General features: G+C 40.0%; 2 protein-coding genes across 5 annotated transcripts in view; both read left to right on the top strand.

Moving 5' to 3' along the window:
- The window catches only part of mical2a (microtubule associated monooxygenase, calponin and LIM domain containing 2a), an 858504-nt gene that overhangs the window by 622052 nt on the left and 217672 nt on the right, over positions 1 to 18780 (top strand). The gene's annotated exons all lie outside the window — the stretch shown is intronic.
- dennd5a (DENN/MADD domain containing 5A) overlaps positions 1 to 18780 on the top strand; it is a 35654-nt gene that overhangs the window by 12283 nt on the left and 4591 nt on the right. For 2 of the 4 annotated variants that reach the window (XM_031324228.2, XM_031324227.2), the window contains 18 exons: positions 183 to 292; positions 676 to 1360; positions 5104 to 5291; positions 6130 to 6441; positions 8125 to 8340; positions 8443 to 8677; positions 10206 to 10356; positions 10512 to 10605; positions 10818 to 10922; positions 12552 to 12683; positions 13534 to 13686; positions 13932 to 14019; positions 14109 to 14196; positions 16670 to 16798; positions 17329 to 17450; positions 17536 to 17681; positions 18241 to 18359; positions 18454 to 18635. In XM_031324228.2, coding sequence (XP_031180088.1) covers positions 183 to 292; positions 676 to 1360; positions 5104 to 5291; positions 6130 to 6441; positions 8125 to 8340; positions 8443 to 8677; positions 10206 to 10356; positions 10512 to 10605; positions 10818 to 10922; positions 12552 to 12683; positions 13534 to 13686; positions 13932 to 14019; positions 14109 to 14196; positions 16670 to 16798; positions 17329 to 17450; positions 17536 to 17681; positions 18241 to 18359; positions 18454 to 18635 — 3255 coding nt within the window. The remainder of the gene's footprint in view (positions 1 to 182; positions 293 to 675; positions 1361 to 5103; positions 5292 to 6129; positions 6442 to 8124; positions 8341 to 8442; positions 8678 to 10205; positions 10357 to 10511; positions 10606 to 10817; positions 10923 to 12551; positions 12684 to 13533; positions 13687 to 13931; positions 14020 to 14108; positions 14197 to 16669; positions 16799 to 17328; positions 17451 to 17535; positions 17682 to 18240; positions 18360 to 18453; positions 18636 to 18780) is intronic. The other 2 variants (XM_031324230.2, XM_031324229.2) reach the window with 1 other exon arrangement.

Below are 18780 nucleotides of genomic sequence, written 5' to 3'. Positions count from 1 at the left end.
ACAATCTTCCTCTCAAGACAGACATGCTGACTTGCTCTTACCTCTGGATTTGCGCCTGGCACTTTAAACCTGCTTCTGATCAGATTGTTCTTCTGCTCCTCCATCGACATCTGGAAACGTGTGCTAACTGTTTGTCTCCTTTTTGTTTGTTTTTTCGCTCTCTCTGTTGTTTTCACTTTCAGGTGAGAATTTTGAGCAGAGTCCATTGCGGAGAACCTTCAAATCCAAAGTCCTAGCACATTATCCAGACAATGTCGAGTGGAATCCATTTGACCAGGATGCAGTTGGCATGGTATGATCTCTATACAGTTTTCCTCATATCCTTTAAGAATAAAAGCATGGCTAGGAGATAGGATTGAAATCAGTATCACAAAATGAATATGAATATTTTTCCTTTGTGTCCTGATACAGAAAATGTGTGTTCCACTGTAATGCAATACTTATAAAAGAAAAATATCAGTAACTAATTTTGTTGGTCGGCTAAGAATTATTGAAGGAATAGCATTTTGGGAAATATGCATTTCTTGATTCTCAGACATAAGAGTGGTATCAATCTTCTCACCTAAATCACCTAAAAAAGAAAGTGTGTAGTAAATAAACAGATTCTGATGTAGTCTGATGTCCCCTCACCTTTTCCTTAACCCTCTGATACCTTCTCTGTCTGTCCTCCCACAGCTCTGTATGCCAAAGGGTCTGGCATTTAGGACGCAGGTTGATTCCCTTGAGCCTCAGTTCCACTCCTTTATCATCACTAGAGAGGATGGCTCTCGGACCTACGGCTTTGCCCTCACCTTCTTCGAGGAGGTGACCAGTAAGCAGATCTGCAGTGCCATGCAGACTCTTTACCACATGCACAATGCAGAGCAGTACGACATCTTGCACACTCCCACCTCCCCACCCGGACCTGAGGACCAGCGGCACCAACACTCCCAGCCTCGTCCTGTGCTGCACGCTGCACCGGCCATCTCCCGCCTGCAGCGCTTCAACTCGTATGACATCAGTCGGGACACGCTGTACGTGTCAAAGTGCATCTGCCTGATCACACCCATGGCCTTCCCTCAGGCCTGCAGGAAGGTGTTGCAGCAGCTTCACCAGGCTGTCTCGTCCCCCCAGCCCCCGCCCCTCCCACTAGAGAGCTTCATCTACAACATCCTCTATGAGGTGCCCCTGCCACCCTCCGGGCGTTCCCTCAAGTTCTCAGGCGTGTACGGGCCTGTGGTATGCCAGAGGCCAAGCACATGTGAGCTGCCACTCTTTGACTTTTCCATCGGCGAAATGATTCATCTGTTGGGGATGGAGAACGTTCTTCAGCTTTTCACCTGTGCCCTGCTCGAGATGCAGATACTGCTCTACTCACAGCGTAAGTCGTCGTCCTGCTGCTGTGACACTCAATGTTTTCATGTAACCTTTAGCATCCTGTCCCATTAGGGTGCATTGATTTCAAGTACCAATGCATCTTGCTCACGTTACAACAACCATATTTAAAAAAACAAAACAAATAGACAAGTAGTCAGGCTTACATTGAAATCCTGTGTATTATGGACACAATTCATTAACACTATACATGTTTTCTGAAGAGCTAGAAGCAAAGATACCTCATGCATTATCTGTAACAGCTGTTTTTTGAGAAGTGAGAAGTCATTTTATCCTGTTTAGTAGAGGCAGTCTCAAGAGATGTGTCTGCAGCTGGGAGACATATCAGTGTCATGACATGAGACTTGATATTGTCTGGGGACCTGGTTGTTACATGCTGGTGTAGCTTTAAGGCTTTCCTCCATGTTTATACATTTTGGATGGATGGAAGAACGGCTTAAATTACGATTTGTGCAAAAAATATTGTTACATTATAGATAGAATGCAGGGTGAAAAGCCAGCCTTCATAGAGAGGAGGGAGATGCAATATTGTTTAAACATGGGGATAACAATGCACATTTTGCACTCCGTTGTTCACATAAATAGTGAAAAAAATAGTTGTGTCAAGAATATTTTTTAAAAGTGCACTTGACAGAAAAGTTTAAGCCCTGGCTCCGTTTTTTCCCTCCACACAGCTGGCCAATCATTGCGTGAAGTGGGTGTGAATGTGGGATTGTCCTTTTTGGAAAGTTACCATAATTGGTGGGACACAACCCTTTCTAATCCGACGTCAGCAAAGTATGGGGGCAGTGGCCAAAACAAAACTATTTGGCTGCTGAGCTCTTTGTGCTACATAACTTTAATGGTCTGTTTCACGCACAATCCTAGACACAGAAAACAAGGAAATATTACACCTTGTGTCATTGCTGCATTGTCTCTCTATAATCCAGCTCTATGGCCAACTTCAGAAATTTTAGCATTTCAAATGTCAGGATGGATGTTGTAGGAAGAAAAGCCATGGCCTTAAGCTACAACCGATGTTTGATATGCATGGTGGAACTATTATCCAAGAGATTACATAACCTGTTGAGTGTTTCCATTAAAGTGATGCAGTGTGAGTACCAGCCTGTGTAAATGTTGGTCCCCCTCACCCATCACAGGCAGCTTCTTCTACCAGGACTCGTGTAAATGTGTGTCTGTGTGTGATGTTTGTCTTGTATGCACACATTTGGGCTGCTAGGCTATGCAGGCCTTTTTTGGTGATCCTTTGTGATTTATCCGTTAAGCAAGAGTCTGACTAGCAGTTACTTAATCAGTTACTTAATTTTATTTGATTTTATTAGTAGCTTTTTGATTTAAAAAAACAACCTTTGGCAGTCCCAAAATGAAACAAGGAAAGCATTGAGGATGCTGGGTCAGGCGTGGTGATTGGATCCATTACAATGGCAAGAGAAGGCAAATGGTTTAAAAAACGCCAGGGGGCCAAGGGGGGGGGAATCTATTAAGAGAGGAAAGCTGTGGTGTTGCTAGGCAACCCAGAGACAGGGAGGATGGCAATGATGCAGGATGATTATTATTGGTTGGAAGTGACATCATGCCTTTTTCTCTCTCCCCATGAGGCTGATCACTGCAGAATGTGTGAACAGTGTTGTGTAGAGTTAAGCCCTGGCAATCTTCCACTGAGAAGAAATGAGGGGTTGAAAAGACTCTCCGCACTTAAACACACACACACACACACACACACACACACACACGGAGGAGAGGGATGCTCTGCAAATAAAGAGGCAACTGTGTGTTATGTGCTAAAAATAGCTCTGGAATTAGTAACTGATTTAAAATAGCATATAGCAATAGCAAATCCCCGGCCATTTTGTCCCAAAAACCACCCAGTTAGATGGAAAATGCCGTAAAAATATTCTTTGTAAATCTTTACAATCATTCCCCGAAAGAACCAAGCCGCCCTGCCTTGTTGCACTATCCAAATTTTCTTCAAAACTTTGCCATTTTCAAACATCCGGCGGAACATCCCATGGCGCCAGATGTACCAGTGATGATCCGGTATATGAATTGTCGTCAATCCAGACTATTACCATGCTACAAACTGAGGCTGTTTAAACAAACACAGAACACATTTTGAACACATCAGAAGAACAGAATAGGATCTGCAGCAGTTTCACTTCTGCACTTCTGTGCATTTTTGGCCTGCTGTTCGGCATCATTTTGCACTCAGTATGTAAACTAAACAGTTCAAGCATCACTTCAAGTCCAAACTGCTACCAGTTCTCAGTGTGAACATTAATAAAATGTTCATGTTATGGCATGCATCTTTATATATAAGAAGCAGTACTTGACCCTTTGTGACCTGAGTTAAAGTGGTTTCTTGTTATGGTAGCCTAGTTTTAGAGCAGACGGGTGATGTTAGTATTCTTGTCCCCATTCTGGGAGAGGAATTCTGCTGAGAAGGGGGCGTGAGGGGGAGGCCCAAACTGGGGTGAGAGTCTTTTCTCATGGACCAGCAGCACATGACCAAATGAAGAAATGGCATTTATTTTGGCACCATAACAGGAGAGGCAGAGCTGCTGCTGAATGTACAGTAGGTGTCAACAGGATAGAGCCGGAATGCAGATGAGGAGGACTGGACACTTATTTGCATGTATTCAGTACCAACCCTGAACTCGAAGGAGTGTTGCTGAGTGGAGTGATGACAAAGGAATTTAACGTTAGTCAGAGGGCCAGCTGACAGTACCTGTGTCACAGAGAGTTCAGCCTGTCAAGAATTTCAAAAATGTCTTGACACATTTGCAGGAGTCTTTATTATAGGAAAGACCATATCAGCTTTCTACCACATATTTGGTCTACAAATGCGTACTTTAGAAGACCCACTCCCTAAATTTTGACACAGCCTGTGCGTCTTATTGCAGCTAATTGCTTTAAGGTTGGTCATTGATCTCCACTCCCACATTTACAGAACAGAGAATAACAAAGACAACCTGAGTTAACACTGTAGTTGGGTGTTTCCTTTTGTGATGTTAGTCCACTTTGTCCACACTGTGCTCTTAATACCGAATCCTGAATCAAACACGGCAGAAAACTGCTACTGGCTGGTGGCTTTAAACTTTCCATCATGTTGTTCAGCCAATCAGTGATATTGCAGCAGGTGATTTCTATCAGGAAACAGACGAGCTGGTGGATAATGCAATCCATTTACATATAACAAACAGTCATATTGCACAACTCTTCTGTAATATGCTGTGTTTTGGAGGAATAAACAACATTCATCAGGCAAAGGCAGTGTAGCCCAGAACTTTTTGGGGAATAAAATATGGGGAAAGAGTTGTGCAACCTGTTTTTTTTTCTTTAATTTAATGTGCAAAAATGCACTTTAATAGTTTAGAGTAATTTTAAGATGTTATAAAGACTGCCCATCATCAGCAGTACAGCAACATATTTCTGCCCTGTGGGTTTCAATCCTCTACTCTTTTTTTTTTATCACTTATCACGTCATTGAACAGGCATTTGCTTGTGATCATGTTGATGATTGTATTGCAGAAACCACCAATCTGGAGAAACTGTTGGAGCACAAGTGTTCTCTCAGAATAATTACAATGACTGAGGCTTTAAAGTAATAATGAAGTCAGGAAATGAACCCTGAAATCTGAACTGTATATACTGTACATCTGGCGCATATCTCTTACATGGTTACAGTCTTTCCTTCACCACTGTTCTCTTTTTTATGTATGCGTGAAACAGATTACCAGAGGCTGATGACGGTGGCAGAGAGCATCACAGCCTTAATGTTCCCCTTCCAGTGGCAACATGTGTACGTTCCCATTCTGCCCGCCTCCCTCCTTCACTTCCTGGACGCCCCTGTGCCGTATCTCATGGGCCTCCATTCCAATGGACAGGATGACCGCACCAAGCTAGAGCTGCCACAGGAGGTACAAACATATCGTAGCATCTTCCTATACTAGTTTAAACTCTCTTCATTTGGTTTATTTGAATATTTTATGTTTTGCAAAGCTGACTTTTGAAATGGTAGTAAATGCTGCTGAATTAACTGTTGTAGGATTTTCATATGAGAGGTGTGAAAAGTACTTTAGATCCACCCACGTCTATTTGTCCCACTTCTAAAACACAGATTGCAAATCAAACCTTCATCTCTATGCACTTGTGCTTGCTTTTGTCCGTTAATGCAGTTTACTAGGTGTTACTTCTTTCTGTCGCTGCAAAAATATGAGAAACAATTTAAAAAAATGGATTTTAGTGAATAAATCCCTTCTTATTGTTATTTTTCTTTGGGCTCACAAACCTGCACGCTATATCTCTGTCAGTGTTTTTATTTACAGATTTTATTTTATATACAGAACCAACAAGATTTTGTATTGTCATTTTGCATAGGTAAGGCCTTTGTTGTACTGCTGACACAGTCCATGGTGGACAGTTTTTCTTCTTTTCATCCCTCTTGTGGCCGCTTTTTTAAGATATGTCATCAGTTTGCTCATAAGGAACAAGTCTTTTTGCTTCCCATTTTTTACAAGATAGTTGTGCGTATAAAGTGTAATGTGCTGTCAGACATGAACTGTGAAATCTAAAGGGATATAAAAAAATAGGCTTTGTTGGCTGTGTAATAGGCTTGTTAGCATTAACACAGTATGACTTAAAGGAGTAGAAGCATCGGCAATGTTAGTGTTAAGCCTGCTTTTTGTGCATTAGGCTCATATATTTGTTTTTCATGTTTTTTCATGCATAATTATCTCATTCCTTGTCTTCTTACAGGCTAACTTGTGTTTTGTGGACATCGACAACCACTTCATCGAACTGCCAGAGGAGTTGCCCCAGTTCCCAAACAAACTAGAGTTCATTCAGGAGATCTCAGAGGTGCTTATGTCGTTTGGTGTATCTCCAGAGGGAAATATTCACTCCAGCGACAGCCAGGCCAAGTACCGGGGCTTCCGATCAGTTGACATGGTCTCTGACAAGCGCAACGGCAACCTGGCCTCGCCTCTCAACTCCTACCTGCTGAGGGAGAATGAAACTATCGCCAGACTGCAGGCTCTGGTCAAGAGGACGGGGGTCAGCCTGGCAAAGGTGAGAAATGATGTCATCTCATGACTTAAAAATGGGCTGCACAAATATATAATTAGACCTGGTTGTACCTGGAAGTCAATCTTAAAAACAACTTTTAAAAATTATAGTTGAATAGTTTTAATAATTAATGCATTAAATATAAAATCAGCCTTGCAAATAAAGTTTTTAAATCCTTATATTCAGCAGCTACATTGCAATGCAAATATATTTTCAGCTGGAATTAATGTCTTAAATATGCAACTATATTTTGCCAGCTTATAAATGATGTAGGGATGTATTGAGAATCAATATTACTACATGAACTGAAAAGATATAAAGGTATATTGTATCATTATGTTATTGTTAGAAGTGGTGTTGGCGCAGTGGATATAACACATGCCTTTGGTGTGGGAGATCTGGGTTCAATTCCCACTGGGATACATCAACCTATGTGTTCCTGAACAAGCAACCCCTAGTTGCTCCAGAGGCCTGCAACCTCTGATCTATATAGCTTTGGATAAAAGCATCAGCTAAATGACATTTAATGTAATTACCGTCATTATAGCAGTAAGGGACGATGAACAAAAGGGGGAGCCCTTCTGCATCCACACAGTGGACTTGATACATGTTTTGTCAATACAGAAAGAAAAGGACAAAACAGAAGTTGTTTTTCATAAAAGAATGTGTTTTAAAAAATGGAAGACAGATGTGTTAAGGATTTAATCCTTAAGGTACATTGATCCCCGTCATATTTGAGTAATTATGGAGATAATACTGTATGTATGCTGACATTTTTCTCCAAAATAATATAATCTAAAATAATCTAATAATATTGTAGAGATTCTTCAGTAACTGTCCTCCCATCAGTGTATTGAGCATCATGTTTATAGAACAGGTAGTAAACACCCACAGTAAGCAAACCTAAAGAGTCTTGAATATGTTTTGCTATCCATCCAAGAGACTTCATCAGTTCAAAACATCAACTGCAGTTGCCTTTGTAATGCTGCTGGGCGATCTCTCATGGCTGAGATGACAAAAACCGTCAATAGACACTGACATCAACAGATGTACTTGGCATCTGTGTTACACTGTCTAGAATGATGACAAGCAGGCTCATTTGGTTTGACTGTCTTACCAACAGTATGGTGAAATACTCTCTCTGAAGACTGATAGACAGGGAGTTAGCTGCTAATTAGAGAAAGTCTCTGTATGGGCAGCCTAATCAGCTTATGCACTAGTGGCCAGCATTAGCTTTCTATGAACGGATTAGCTCATCGTCTGTGTATAGTGTCCCAGCTAGGAGGTCCGACCTCACTTATAAGTATTCTTATCTAAACTCTCTGCTGAATTTGATTTATGGAAACTAATCAGTGATTGAATATATTATTGGGCCATGTCATTGCATTGCGACTTTGTTTACAGATATGCGTGCATCCAGTAGTAGTGCTCTGTGTTATTGGAGCCCCCCTAGTGCTGGCAGCTGTCCAGCTGACCTACTGACATGCTAAAAAAAGTTTTTTTTCAGTTTTCTTTGGGTTACAGATGTCTTCCTTTCCCATAACCCTGCTGCTTCATCAGCAGCCTGTGAAAACAGTCAGATACGATAACATGAAAACACTGTTCTGCTTCTTTTCTTCATCTGACTTCTTTCTCACATGCTTTTTCCTGTTTTCTATCTTTGTAATGGATGCTTGCGTTCATCAGCTGGAGGTGAGAGAGGATGCCAGCAGCAATAAGGACATGCGGGTTCAGTGTGATGAGGAGGAGCTAAAGATGCACCAGCTCAACATCCATGTGCGCGAGGTCTTCGCCAACCGATTCACCCAGATGTTCGCAGACTACGAGGTGTTTGTCATCCAGCCAAGCCAGGACAAAGAGTCTTGGTTCACCAATCGAGACCAAATGCAGAACTTTGACAAGGTAAAGTGCTATAGACAGTTCGTTGGTAGCATAGTATAGTGAAGGGTATTATTTTTCCATAGTATATAACATTAACTTCTGCCCTTTAATTTGCGTGTACAGGCCTCCTTCCTGTCTGACCAGCCAGAGCCCTACCTGCCCTTCCTGTCACGTTTCTTGGAGACGCAGATGTTTGCCTCTTTCATCGATAGTAAGATCCTCTGTCATGATGATGAGGAGAAAGAGCATACGCTGAGGGTGTTTGACTCCCGAGTGGATAAGATTCGCATGCTAAACGTCCGCACGCCCACACTGCGCACCTCAATGTACCAGAAATGCACAACCATCGAAGAAGCAGGTAAGGAGAAAAGATCATGCCGGAAAATCCTTGAAGGCTTTGTGGATTTTATAAAAATAAAAAATTAAGTTTTGAACACAACAGGATTGCTTTCACAGCACCAAATGTTGTACTCAAACGTGTTAATGTGCCTCAGGTCTCTGGACTGTCTTTATCGTAGGATAAACACCTCTCAGCCTGAGGAAGACTCTGTGGTTGGTTTGCACTGATAAAGCCACAGGTTTTAGTTTGAAAATGAATAGCTTCACCATAGAATCTTAACTTGAGACAGTCAAAATAGACTTCTGTAATGTTTAATTACGGCCCTGTGTAAAGCCAAACGATTTGCTTGTTTTGTGAAGACCTTAAATGTCATATGAAATTCCTTTAATTTAAGTTTGGTTATAAGTTAATTTAAAGGTGTGAACTTCTGACAGACTTGGAGATTTGCTGTCTTTAGTTAACTGGCTGGCTGAATTACTTGTTTGCAGACAACCTGCTTACAAAATGTAATGAAAAAAACTCCTGGACTTCACGACATTGGGCTTGAGAACGACAACGCTCACCTTCATAATATTTGCTCTCGTTTTACCTTAATTGTCTCCGGGTGGCAGCTTTCTGAATGTGTGTGCAATGCATTACGTTAGGTACACTCATAGGGGATGGATGGACTTCCTTTGGAGATCCTTAATGCATTACATAGAGTTTTTACAAAGCTTGGTAAACATTATGTTATTGCAACAATTGAAAGCGCTATCACTGATCTTTATGGTGGTGATCTAACTTGCAGCATGCAGGTGAATGGGTAATAATACATTCTTTTCAGGGAATCAAAGCTTTGTACCTGTAAATCTCAGCTTCAGACAATGTTTGGGTTCTGTACCTGTTGGTGCTACATATTTCATATTATGCATATGTTTTGTAAATTTTCTGTTTATCTATTTAAGGTCTACTGTATTTCTCTAAACTCATGGGTGCTTTTGTTTATGTAACCCATGTGTGGGTGGGTTGTTAATCAGGCATCAGAAAATGACTGTCTAAAGCTGCATTCATTGATGACTCTGAACTTGTTCCTTTTCAAGAAAAAGAAAACATCTACTCTGAGCCTTTATTCTGTCACTTCTTTTTGGTTCTGTGGGTGTTTGGGAGGAAATGTCTTTTTCTATTTTAACTTGTTCTCTTTCATCTGTTGTCAGTCATTTGCTTAAAGAGAAATTAGTGATTCTTCGTCATAGTTATTCTAGATTCCTAACACAACTACAGAAAATATGAGAATCTTAGTCGGAGGATTGGTGAGAAAAATGAAAATGACTTAGTTTCTGACTATGGGATATTCAGGTTATTTGGCCTGACAACGTGCAGAATTGATGACCAGACAATCTCATGAATTGTAAATTGTTAATATTTAGATTTTGCCCCAAAACCATGGACACCTATTAGCTCAAGTCCTGAGAATGAAAGCACAATGATTTGGGCAGATTAACAAGATGAGAAAATGAATGCATCCTGTAATCTCACTGCCGACACCCCTAATCCATCTCCTCCGCAGAGAAAGCCATCGAGATGAGAGTGGTAAAGATCGACCACACCGCCCTGCACCCCCACCTGCTGGACATGAAGATTGGCCAGGGACGCTACGAGCAGGGCTTCTTCCCCCGACTGCAGTCTGATGTGCTCTCCACTGGGCCCACCAGCAACAAGTGAGTATTTCACAATACTCTCATATCAAAATTTTTACTGTAATTTGTATTTATCATAAATTAACCTTTGACATCTATATTAAATCTAAGCTTGACAGCTGTTTTGCGATATTTCTCTAAAAAGTTGATGAAAGGTGTGTTGTTTTGTGTTACAGGTGGGCCAAGAGGAGTGCTCCCGCCCAGTGGAGGAGGAGGGATCGACAGAAGCAGCACGCGGAGCACCTTTACTTAGACAACGACCAGAGAGAGGTGAGGGGTCACCACAGTGTTCTCATTTCTCAGCTCATATTCATACAGATTGACTGCCTGAGCTCTGTTGTCTTTGTTCGTTTTGCATGACCTGTTTGCTTTATTTTGACTTCGCTCTCACCATCTTGTCTGCTCTCCCACCCTCCTCTCACACTTCTGGTCACTGTCTCTTTTCTCCGCCTCTCTTGCACTCACACTCACATTACTCTCAGCATGTAGAATGTTTGTTTCCGGAGCTGCAGCTCCTGCTGTTTCTTGACTACTACTGGCTCTCGCAGTCCTTCAAGCCCTGTCTAAAGTCGGTGACTGTGGACGTGGTATGTGTTGGTAGTTTGTAAGGCCTTTAGGTTTCGCACTGGGGCCACATGAACCTGTCCACCCATGTGGTCTTTCCCTTCCCTCTGCTACCTTCACCACCATATTATATTGATATACTATTCTGCGTTATATTACTGTATTATATGACATATTACGTTATATCTTACACTAAGTTCTACTATATTCTATGTTATATTGCTGCACAATACTATACTTCTACTTTATACTGTTATGTTGTCGTACTATACTATATATTATATTGTGTTATTCTATACTATATTATTACACTACTGCACCCTATACTATGTCTAAATTTCACTCAATATTTCATAATGTACCATATTATACTATATTATGTTAATATGTTACATTGACCCATTCTATTATATTAAGACTGCTGCTATTAATCACACCACAGTCACTTTATCAGCACCATTTAATGTATCAGGTCATCAGTCTCCGATGCTCTGTATAGTTTATAGTTTCTATTATGTATTTTATTTAATTTTAGTTTATGTACCACTTATTCTTTATTTCTGTTACTCTCTATACTTATTTGTATTTCAGTGTTGTTTCTGTTGTGCTGCTGCAACAACCGAATTTCAATAAATCAATAAAGGTGTATCTTATCTTAGCTTAGCTTACCAGCAGCTGAGCTTTATCTGATGATGTATGTCACTTTCTAGAGCATGTCATGTTTGGGAACTCATAAAAATGAAATGATGCCATCAGTATAATATAATTTCTAATAATCTAAAAATAATTATAATTTGTTTCTGAATTATTAACATGTTTTGTTTCAGACCTGAGTCATTTTATTGTAATAGACTTGATTTGATAAATATTTCAAATGTTCATCACTGTTGTATTTATTAGTCACTGTTTACACTTTTCTGAACATTTAGCTGTTGAACAATAACTCTACATTGAATAATACAAATAATAATAAATTTATTTATATAGCACTTTTTATAACAAATGTTACAAAGTGCCTAACAAGACAATACAAACAAGATAAATGAAGCAAAGGTAAAAAAAACAGTAACATGTTTCAGTCAATGACCTGATATGGAGTGAGTCCTCATAGTTTTCTGGTTTGCATCTCTTGTATATAAATAAACCTGCACAGTGTCATGTTAGCATTACCTCTTATTAACCAGTAACACTTTGATTTCAAAGTAAAGAACATGTTGTGTTAGTGTCAACTGAAGCTACTAATATTTGTTCTTTTATTAAATCAAGTGTGTTTTTAAAGAACAAAAATATTTCTATCAAAACAAGTCAAAATTCTAAAAGCTAATCTTTCAATTCAGTTCTTTTTTGATTATTTTATATTTTTCACTATTTCGTTTTTGTGAGTTTCACTGCTTATATGGGGTACTGCTTCAATATCTGAAGGCTGAAGTCTGGATGTTTATCACAGTAATAGTACAGCAGTTTGTGTGGTGTCACTTTACATTTACAGACTATGTAGACTTTATTTATTCTAGTATTCCTTCTCCCTCTGTAGTAACAGTCACTAATGATGGTGGTGAGTCCACCAGGAAGCTGAGTTAATTTCTCTGACGGACTGTTTCTCGGTTTCCTTTCGTGGTTAGCTGACTGAACTCTCTCTTGTTTTTTACTAGAAGTACATCCAGGAAGCCAGGAACCTGGGCACGACCATCAGACAGCCCAAACTGTCCAACCTGTCACCTTCTGTCATCGCTCAGACTAACTGGAAATTTGTTGAAGGACTGCTAAAGGAGTGCAGGAACAAGGTTTGTGTGTGTATATATATACACGAACAAAAAAATAAAAAATATATATAATTAAAAAAAAAAAAGCAAGCGACAAGCACTGCTCTTTCACTTTCCCCAACCAGATTTTATCTTGTCGGTCAGGGGATCGAACCAGCAACCTCCTGGTCCCAAGCTCACATCTTTAACCTTTAGGCCACCACTGTCCCATGTATGACTACAAGGGGCCTGTGCTGCAATTGATCAGTTTGCTGTGATCTCTGCTGCATTATTTCAGTTGAAAAAAGATCCATCACATTTTTACATGTTTAAAGACTTACACAAAGTAATTCAGAATGAGTACTGCATTGGAATACAGTTAGCAGAAAATCTCTATCATCTGGAGTTATGATCCAACTTGCTAATGTTTGCATTTAGTTTTCGATTATTAAACATTTTTAAGTGTTCACAAGTGTTGAGGCTTATATTACATTAGATGTCATTTAGCTGACACTTTTATCCAAAGCGACTTCCAATTAAGGTTATATCTTATCCTTTTTAGCAACAGTAGAGATTATAATGAGGATGATTCACTGAAATAACAATAAAACAGGAAAACATTGCAAAACCAAATTAAGGCTTTGTGTTAATATAGATTAGTCTTCTGTTTATAAGTTAGTTTTCCTACTGCACAAAAAATATCAGGATTTGCTAGTCTGAAGTTGGAGTTGAAGTTGGACAGATCGCAAAATAAAAATCCAGTATTATTTGTTTGATGTCTCAGTCAACAGAACAACAGTGTGTGTGTGTGTGTGTGTGTGTGTGTGTGTGTGTGTGTGTGTGTGTGTGTGTGTGTGTGTGTGTGTGTGTGTGTGTGTGTGTTTCTCTACAGACCAAGCGTATGCTGGTAGAAAAGATGGGTCGGGAGGCTGTGGAGTTGGGTCACGGAGAGGTCAGCATCACCGGTGTTGAGGAGAATACTCTGATAGCGAGCCTCTGTGACCTGCTGGAGAGGATCTGGAGCCACGGGCTACAGGTCAAACAGGTGAGGAAACACAGTCACCATTTCACATAAGACATAAGAGGCTTTATTGTCATTGCATCACTGTCTGACAGTATTACAACGAAATTACATTGGTACTCCCTGAGTATTAAAAAACACATCAACAACAATCACAACAAACACTAAAAATGTACACTTTTTTTTTTTCTTTCAAAACCGATCCTCTACAGCTGGTGGACATACAGTGTGTTCTCAGCGCAAATAATGACACCAGTATATGTTTTCAGGGTAAATCTGCATTGTGGTCCCACCTGCTGCACTATCAGGAGAGCAAAGAGAAGAAAAATGCAACTCCAGGTGGTTTGGGACCCCCAGGTAAAGGCTGAAATCAGCTGATGAACAATACTATTTAACAAATTAGTGACTCTTGTTGCAATTACACTATTTATTTTTTTCCACACCAGGTTTCATTCATGACACCGAAAGACGCAAATCTGATGGTGGTGTATCAGCCATGCCCCCTCTTAAAGTCTCCCTGATCCAGGACATGAGGTGAGTAGGAATGGAGGTTAGGGTTATGAATGGATGAATTGCATGAGTTTCATCCAGTTTACCCAAAGCTAATTTACAAAATTATTAGTGGCTGGTCACTATCAGACGAAAGTAAGTTGGACTTAGAGGGCCCCCTTGTGGTAGACTGTCAAACAGTACCTACGTAGATGTTCCCATGATAATGAGTAATAATTTAAGTTATCCCAATTAAATCATGAATTAAACCCGACTGTTTTTTTTTATAATGGGCTGCATTCTTACACTTGTGTCTCAACACATTCAGAGGAGGCAATTGAATCAACAACAGGTTGAATTCTCCTCTCACATAAGAAGCAATTAAATTGAATGTTTGTGGCGAAATGTCTGTCTGTTTTGGTTCAGTGACTAAAACATTTTTGAGATCCCATGTCTCTGATAAACAAGAGCTTCTTTATAGCCCTTATAGTATTACTTGATAAATGTGATGCTTCACAGTTTATTAGTTATAATGGCACTTTTTCTGTTTACTGTTGAACATCCAAGTAAATTCAATATTATATGTATTATGAACTCGATATCTTACAATAATATTTACTTAGTCGAAATCAGCAATTACAAAGGGCATGCATGTTTGCCAGATTAAAAAAAATAACTTAAATGAAGACACGGATTTAGCACAGGTCTTTCCATAGTAGCGGTGCTGTTACAGAAAAAGCTTGGTTCCCATTTTTGGGGGTCACTTTTTGCCTTTATTATAATAGACAGTAAAATATGTGACTGGAAATGAGTGGAATTATGCATAAATCACTAAGCCTTTCAATGACCCTGTGCTCTCGCAGCACACCTGTGTGTGTGTGTATGTGTGTGTGTGTGTGTGTGTGTGTGTGTGTGTGTGTGTGTGTGTGTGTGTGTGTGTGTGTGTGTGTGCGCGCGTGCATGCATGTGTGTGCGTGGCTGTGTGCTGTGTGTGCGTGGCTGTGTGACTGTGTGTGTATGTGTGTGTGTGTGTGTGTGTGTGTGTGTGTGTGTGTGTGTGTGTGTGTGTGTGTGTGTGTGTGTGTGTGTGTGGCTGTGTGACAGTGTGTCGGCCATCACTGTCGTAATGTAATGTACCATAACCAGCCAGAGTTGAGGAGTCAGGGCTTGGAGGCGCAGAGTGTAACAGCACATTACTTCCACCCTAATTACCAGACCCCCCGCCAGTCTGACTGAGAAAGAGAGGAGGGGTCAGCTCAGGGCACAAACACTCATCTCTACTCCTCCACACTCATACTTCTGTAGCCATGATCGTAAACACACACTGTCACAGAATCAACCATCAGACTCCGTTGGTGACTTTTAATAATGTATCATATTTTCTTAACAGGCAGTACAATCTTTTTTTAACTAAAAATGATGAGTTAATATTACAATTGCTCAAATGTTTAAGGTTATTAGAGATGATGGCAACTCTTTTGCATTACCCTGTGTTTTCTAGGTAAGATGTTACAATAATAGTGCATTATAGTAGACGTTTTCCCCTGTTGCCACGGCGATAGCGAGCGGAGAAAACTGGGTTACTTGGTGTGAGGGTGGAGACGGAGGGGGATGGAAGGTAGGGGAGGAGATATGAGGAGCTCTTAGCAGACGAGGCTTATGGCACAGGTGGAGTGGAAGGGAATGTGTCTGGACATCCGAGGCTCGAAGGTGGCTCGGAGCGATGACATTAAACTTCGTCTGTGGTTAGCTGTTTGTTTGACTTGGGGTGGGTAATGTTTGGGAAAGTTGGAATCATGATGAAAATTAAGATTTAAAAAATATGGATATTTCACATATATCTACAGGTCATTTTTGAATAACATTTGTAGTGCTGAAATGATTTGTTTATTAATTATGTAATTGATTATGTGAGATGTATCAATCAAAAATACCAAACATCAGAATGTATCAATTTATAAACAAATAATAAAAATAATTGTTAATAGCAGCCCCAAACATTTTGCTTGTCATCTGTTTAGACCACAGACTGTGTATTACAATCTATACATGTTTTCATATCACCATGGTGGCTCCACTGAGAGACTTAATGAAAGAACTGATCTAAATAAAAGTACTTGATTTTTGTATTTTGCCAGCAACAAGTTCTCAATACTTCAATTAGTCATATATGCTCCTGTCAGAACTAAACCATAAACTGCATGAAAATGTGCATCAACTGCATTCAATATTAATCTGGTTTCATTCTGCATTTCATGCTTTTCTTAATTGTTTGTAAACAATGTCTATATAGACACTTTTTCTTTCTGTCAGTAGATGACATTTATTGGCCCAGTGTTTGCAATATATATATATATAAGTGTATAAAGTGTATATAAAGTGTCATGTTGAAACCGACATATTGGATACAAGATGTCTCCTACTTTAATTTTCACATGATGAAAATGATCTTTGTTTTTGTGTTTACGTATGATCACCAAACCTCTTCTGACCTCTCGATCTGTCATTTTATTTGCAGACACATTCAGAACATCAGTGAGATCAAGACAGATGTGGGCAAGGCCAGAGCCTGGGTTCGCCTCTCTATGGAGAAGAAGCTGCTCTCCAGACACCTGAAGCAGCTGCTTTCAGAGCACGAGCTTACAAAGTGAGCTAAACAAAATTCTGCTGTGGGTCACAATTTCAGTATTAGTTAATTACTATGGCATTTTAAAGATCTCTGAGTTTCTTTTACCACCTCTTCTCTTTTTTTTTATCCTGACCTTCTTTCTGTGTTTGTGGAGGAATGTCTGTCTCATATGAAATGAAGATGACGTGTGATCTACCCATTCATAATACATTAACTCTTTTGAAATTGCAAAAGCATCATACTGTAGTCCACCACAGCTTAAATAATTCACAGCCTTCTTCATAATTGATATCTGAGTGGTGAAATGGGTCAGGGGGTTTTCTGTCTGTCTTTGTGACCTTACATGCCATTTGTTCTACTTTATTACAAACAGTAGCTTACTTTGTTTTCCAAAATTGGTTTATCATCTATCATGCTGCTGACACTGTTGAGTAATGGTTATATGTGGGGCAACCTAACTATTTTAAAAATAATGGAAATTCTTTAATTTTGTGGGTCCAAGCATTAATATGTATTTTTACACTTTTCTCAAACAATCTTCCTTTTAGAAAACTGTACAAGCGATACGCCTTCCTCCGCTGTGATGATGAGAAGGAGCAGTTTCTCTACCACCTCCTTTCCTTTAACGCTGTGGATTACTTCTGTTTCACCAACGTCTTTACAACCATCAGTGAGTGCTATTTTGATGCCAAACAGCCCGACAACGCTGTAAACTACCAGTTTTTCTTATGACATTTCTCTCCTCTGTCTCCCAGTGATCCCCTACCACGTGGTGGCTGTTCCCAGTAAGAAGCTGGGTGGCTCCATGTTCACAGCCAACCCTTGGGTGTGTGTTTCTGGTGAGCTGGCAGAGACCGGAGTCCTGCAGGTCCCCAGAAATACTTTGGAGATCACTTTTGAGGTTGGTGCTTATTCTTGGACAAATGATAACTCCACTTTATTACAACTTGGGTCTTTATTTTGTAGTTTTAGTCAGTGTATTCACAGTAACTGAAGTCTAAAATTCAAGAAACACGATTGGTTGAAAGATCAGACGGGTTGTAAACAAGCAAACAGTTTAGCCAGATTATTTAAAAATGAGAGGACCTGAAATGTCAATATTAATACCTTATAGCACCGAAAATGTGCGGTACGATAGTACGATAGGTCAAAGTTAATCTTAGACGTTGGTCTGTAAACTGTATCGGATGTTTACAACAGACAGTTTCGGTAATCATTTTTACACTTTGCCATTGTTTTCTCTTTCAAAGATGTTTAGTAAACTGGTGAAAAACCTGTATGATTCGTTCCTTTTCTTGTTGGACAACAATTATAGACCAAAACTATAAAAAATAATAAGACCAAGTTGTAATAAACCAGAATTATCCTTTAACAAAATGATGAAATGTCTTGTGTTTGTGAATATTTTTTTTTGCTCTGGGTGTTTGATGTCACCATCCATGCTTCTCTCTCTCTTTCAGTGCCAGAACCTGGGCAAGCTCACCACAGTGCAGATGGGTCACGATAACACGGGGCTCTACGCAAAGTGGCTTGTAGAGTGTGTTGTGGTCCGGAACGAGATCACGGGGCATACTTACAAGTAAGCGTGTCTTTTTAGAGAAATGTGCCTCCTGTAGTATTTATTTGACCACACGGTTCTCAAAAATAATGAAAACAATGCATTTGTTGTGTAGGTTTCCGTGTGGCCGGTGGCTGGGGAAGGGCGTGGATGACGGCAGTTTGGAGAGGATCCTGGTGGGAGAGCTGATGACCCCCAGCACAGAGAATGATGAACGGATGTGCCGCACACCCCCGATGCAGCAGTCCCCTGGGATGATGAGGAGGTTTGTTACCATCTCGCCAAGCAGCAAACCAAGTAAGTTACTCAACTTCACAACCATAAGTCATTTGTATCAACTCCTAAATAATAGTGGTGTGTAGACGTTTTTGTCATATTCTAGCTAAGCGTTAATATGTGTCACCAATTTGAGATTCAACTGTTATCTTAAGCATGGGACTTG

This window comes from Sander lucioperca, chromosome 3, assembly GCF_008315115.2.
Source record: "Sander lucioperca isolate FBNREF2018 chromosome 3, SLUC_FBN_1.2, whole genome shotgun sequence".
NCBI lineage: Eukaryota > Metazoa > Chordata > Actinopteri > Perciformes > Percidae > Sander > Sander lucioperca.
Note: the sequence above shows the minus strand (reverse complement) of the source record. Positions and strands in the feature narration are given on the sequence as shown.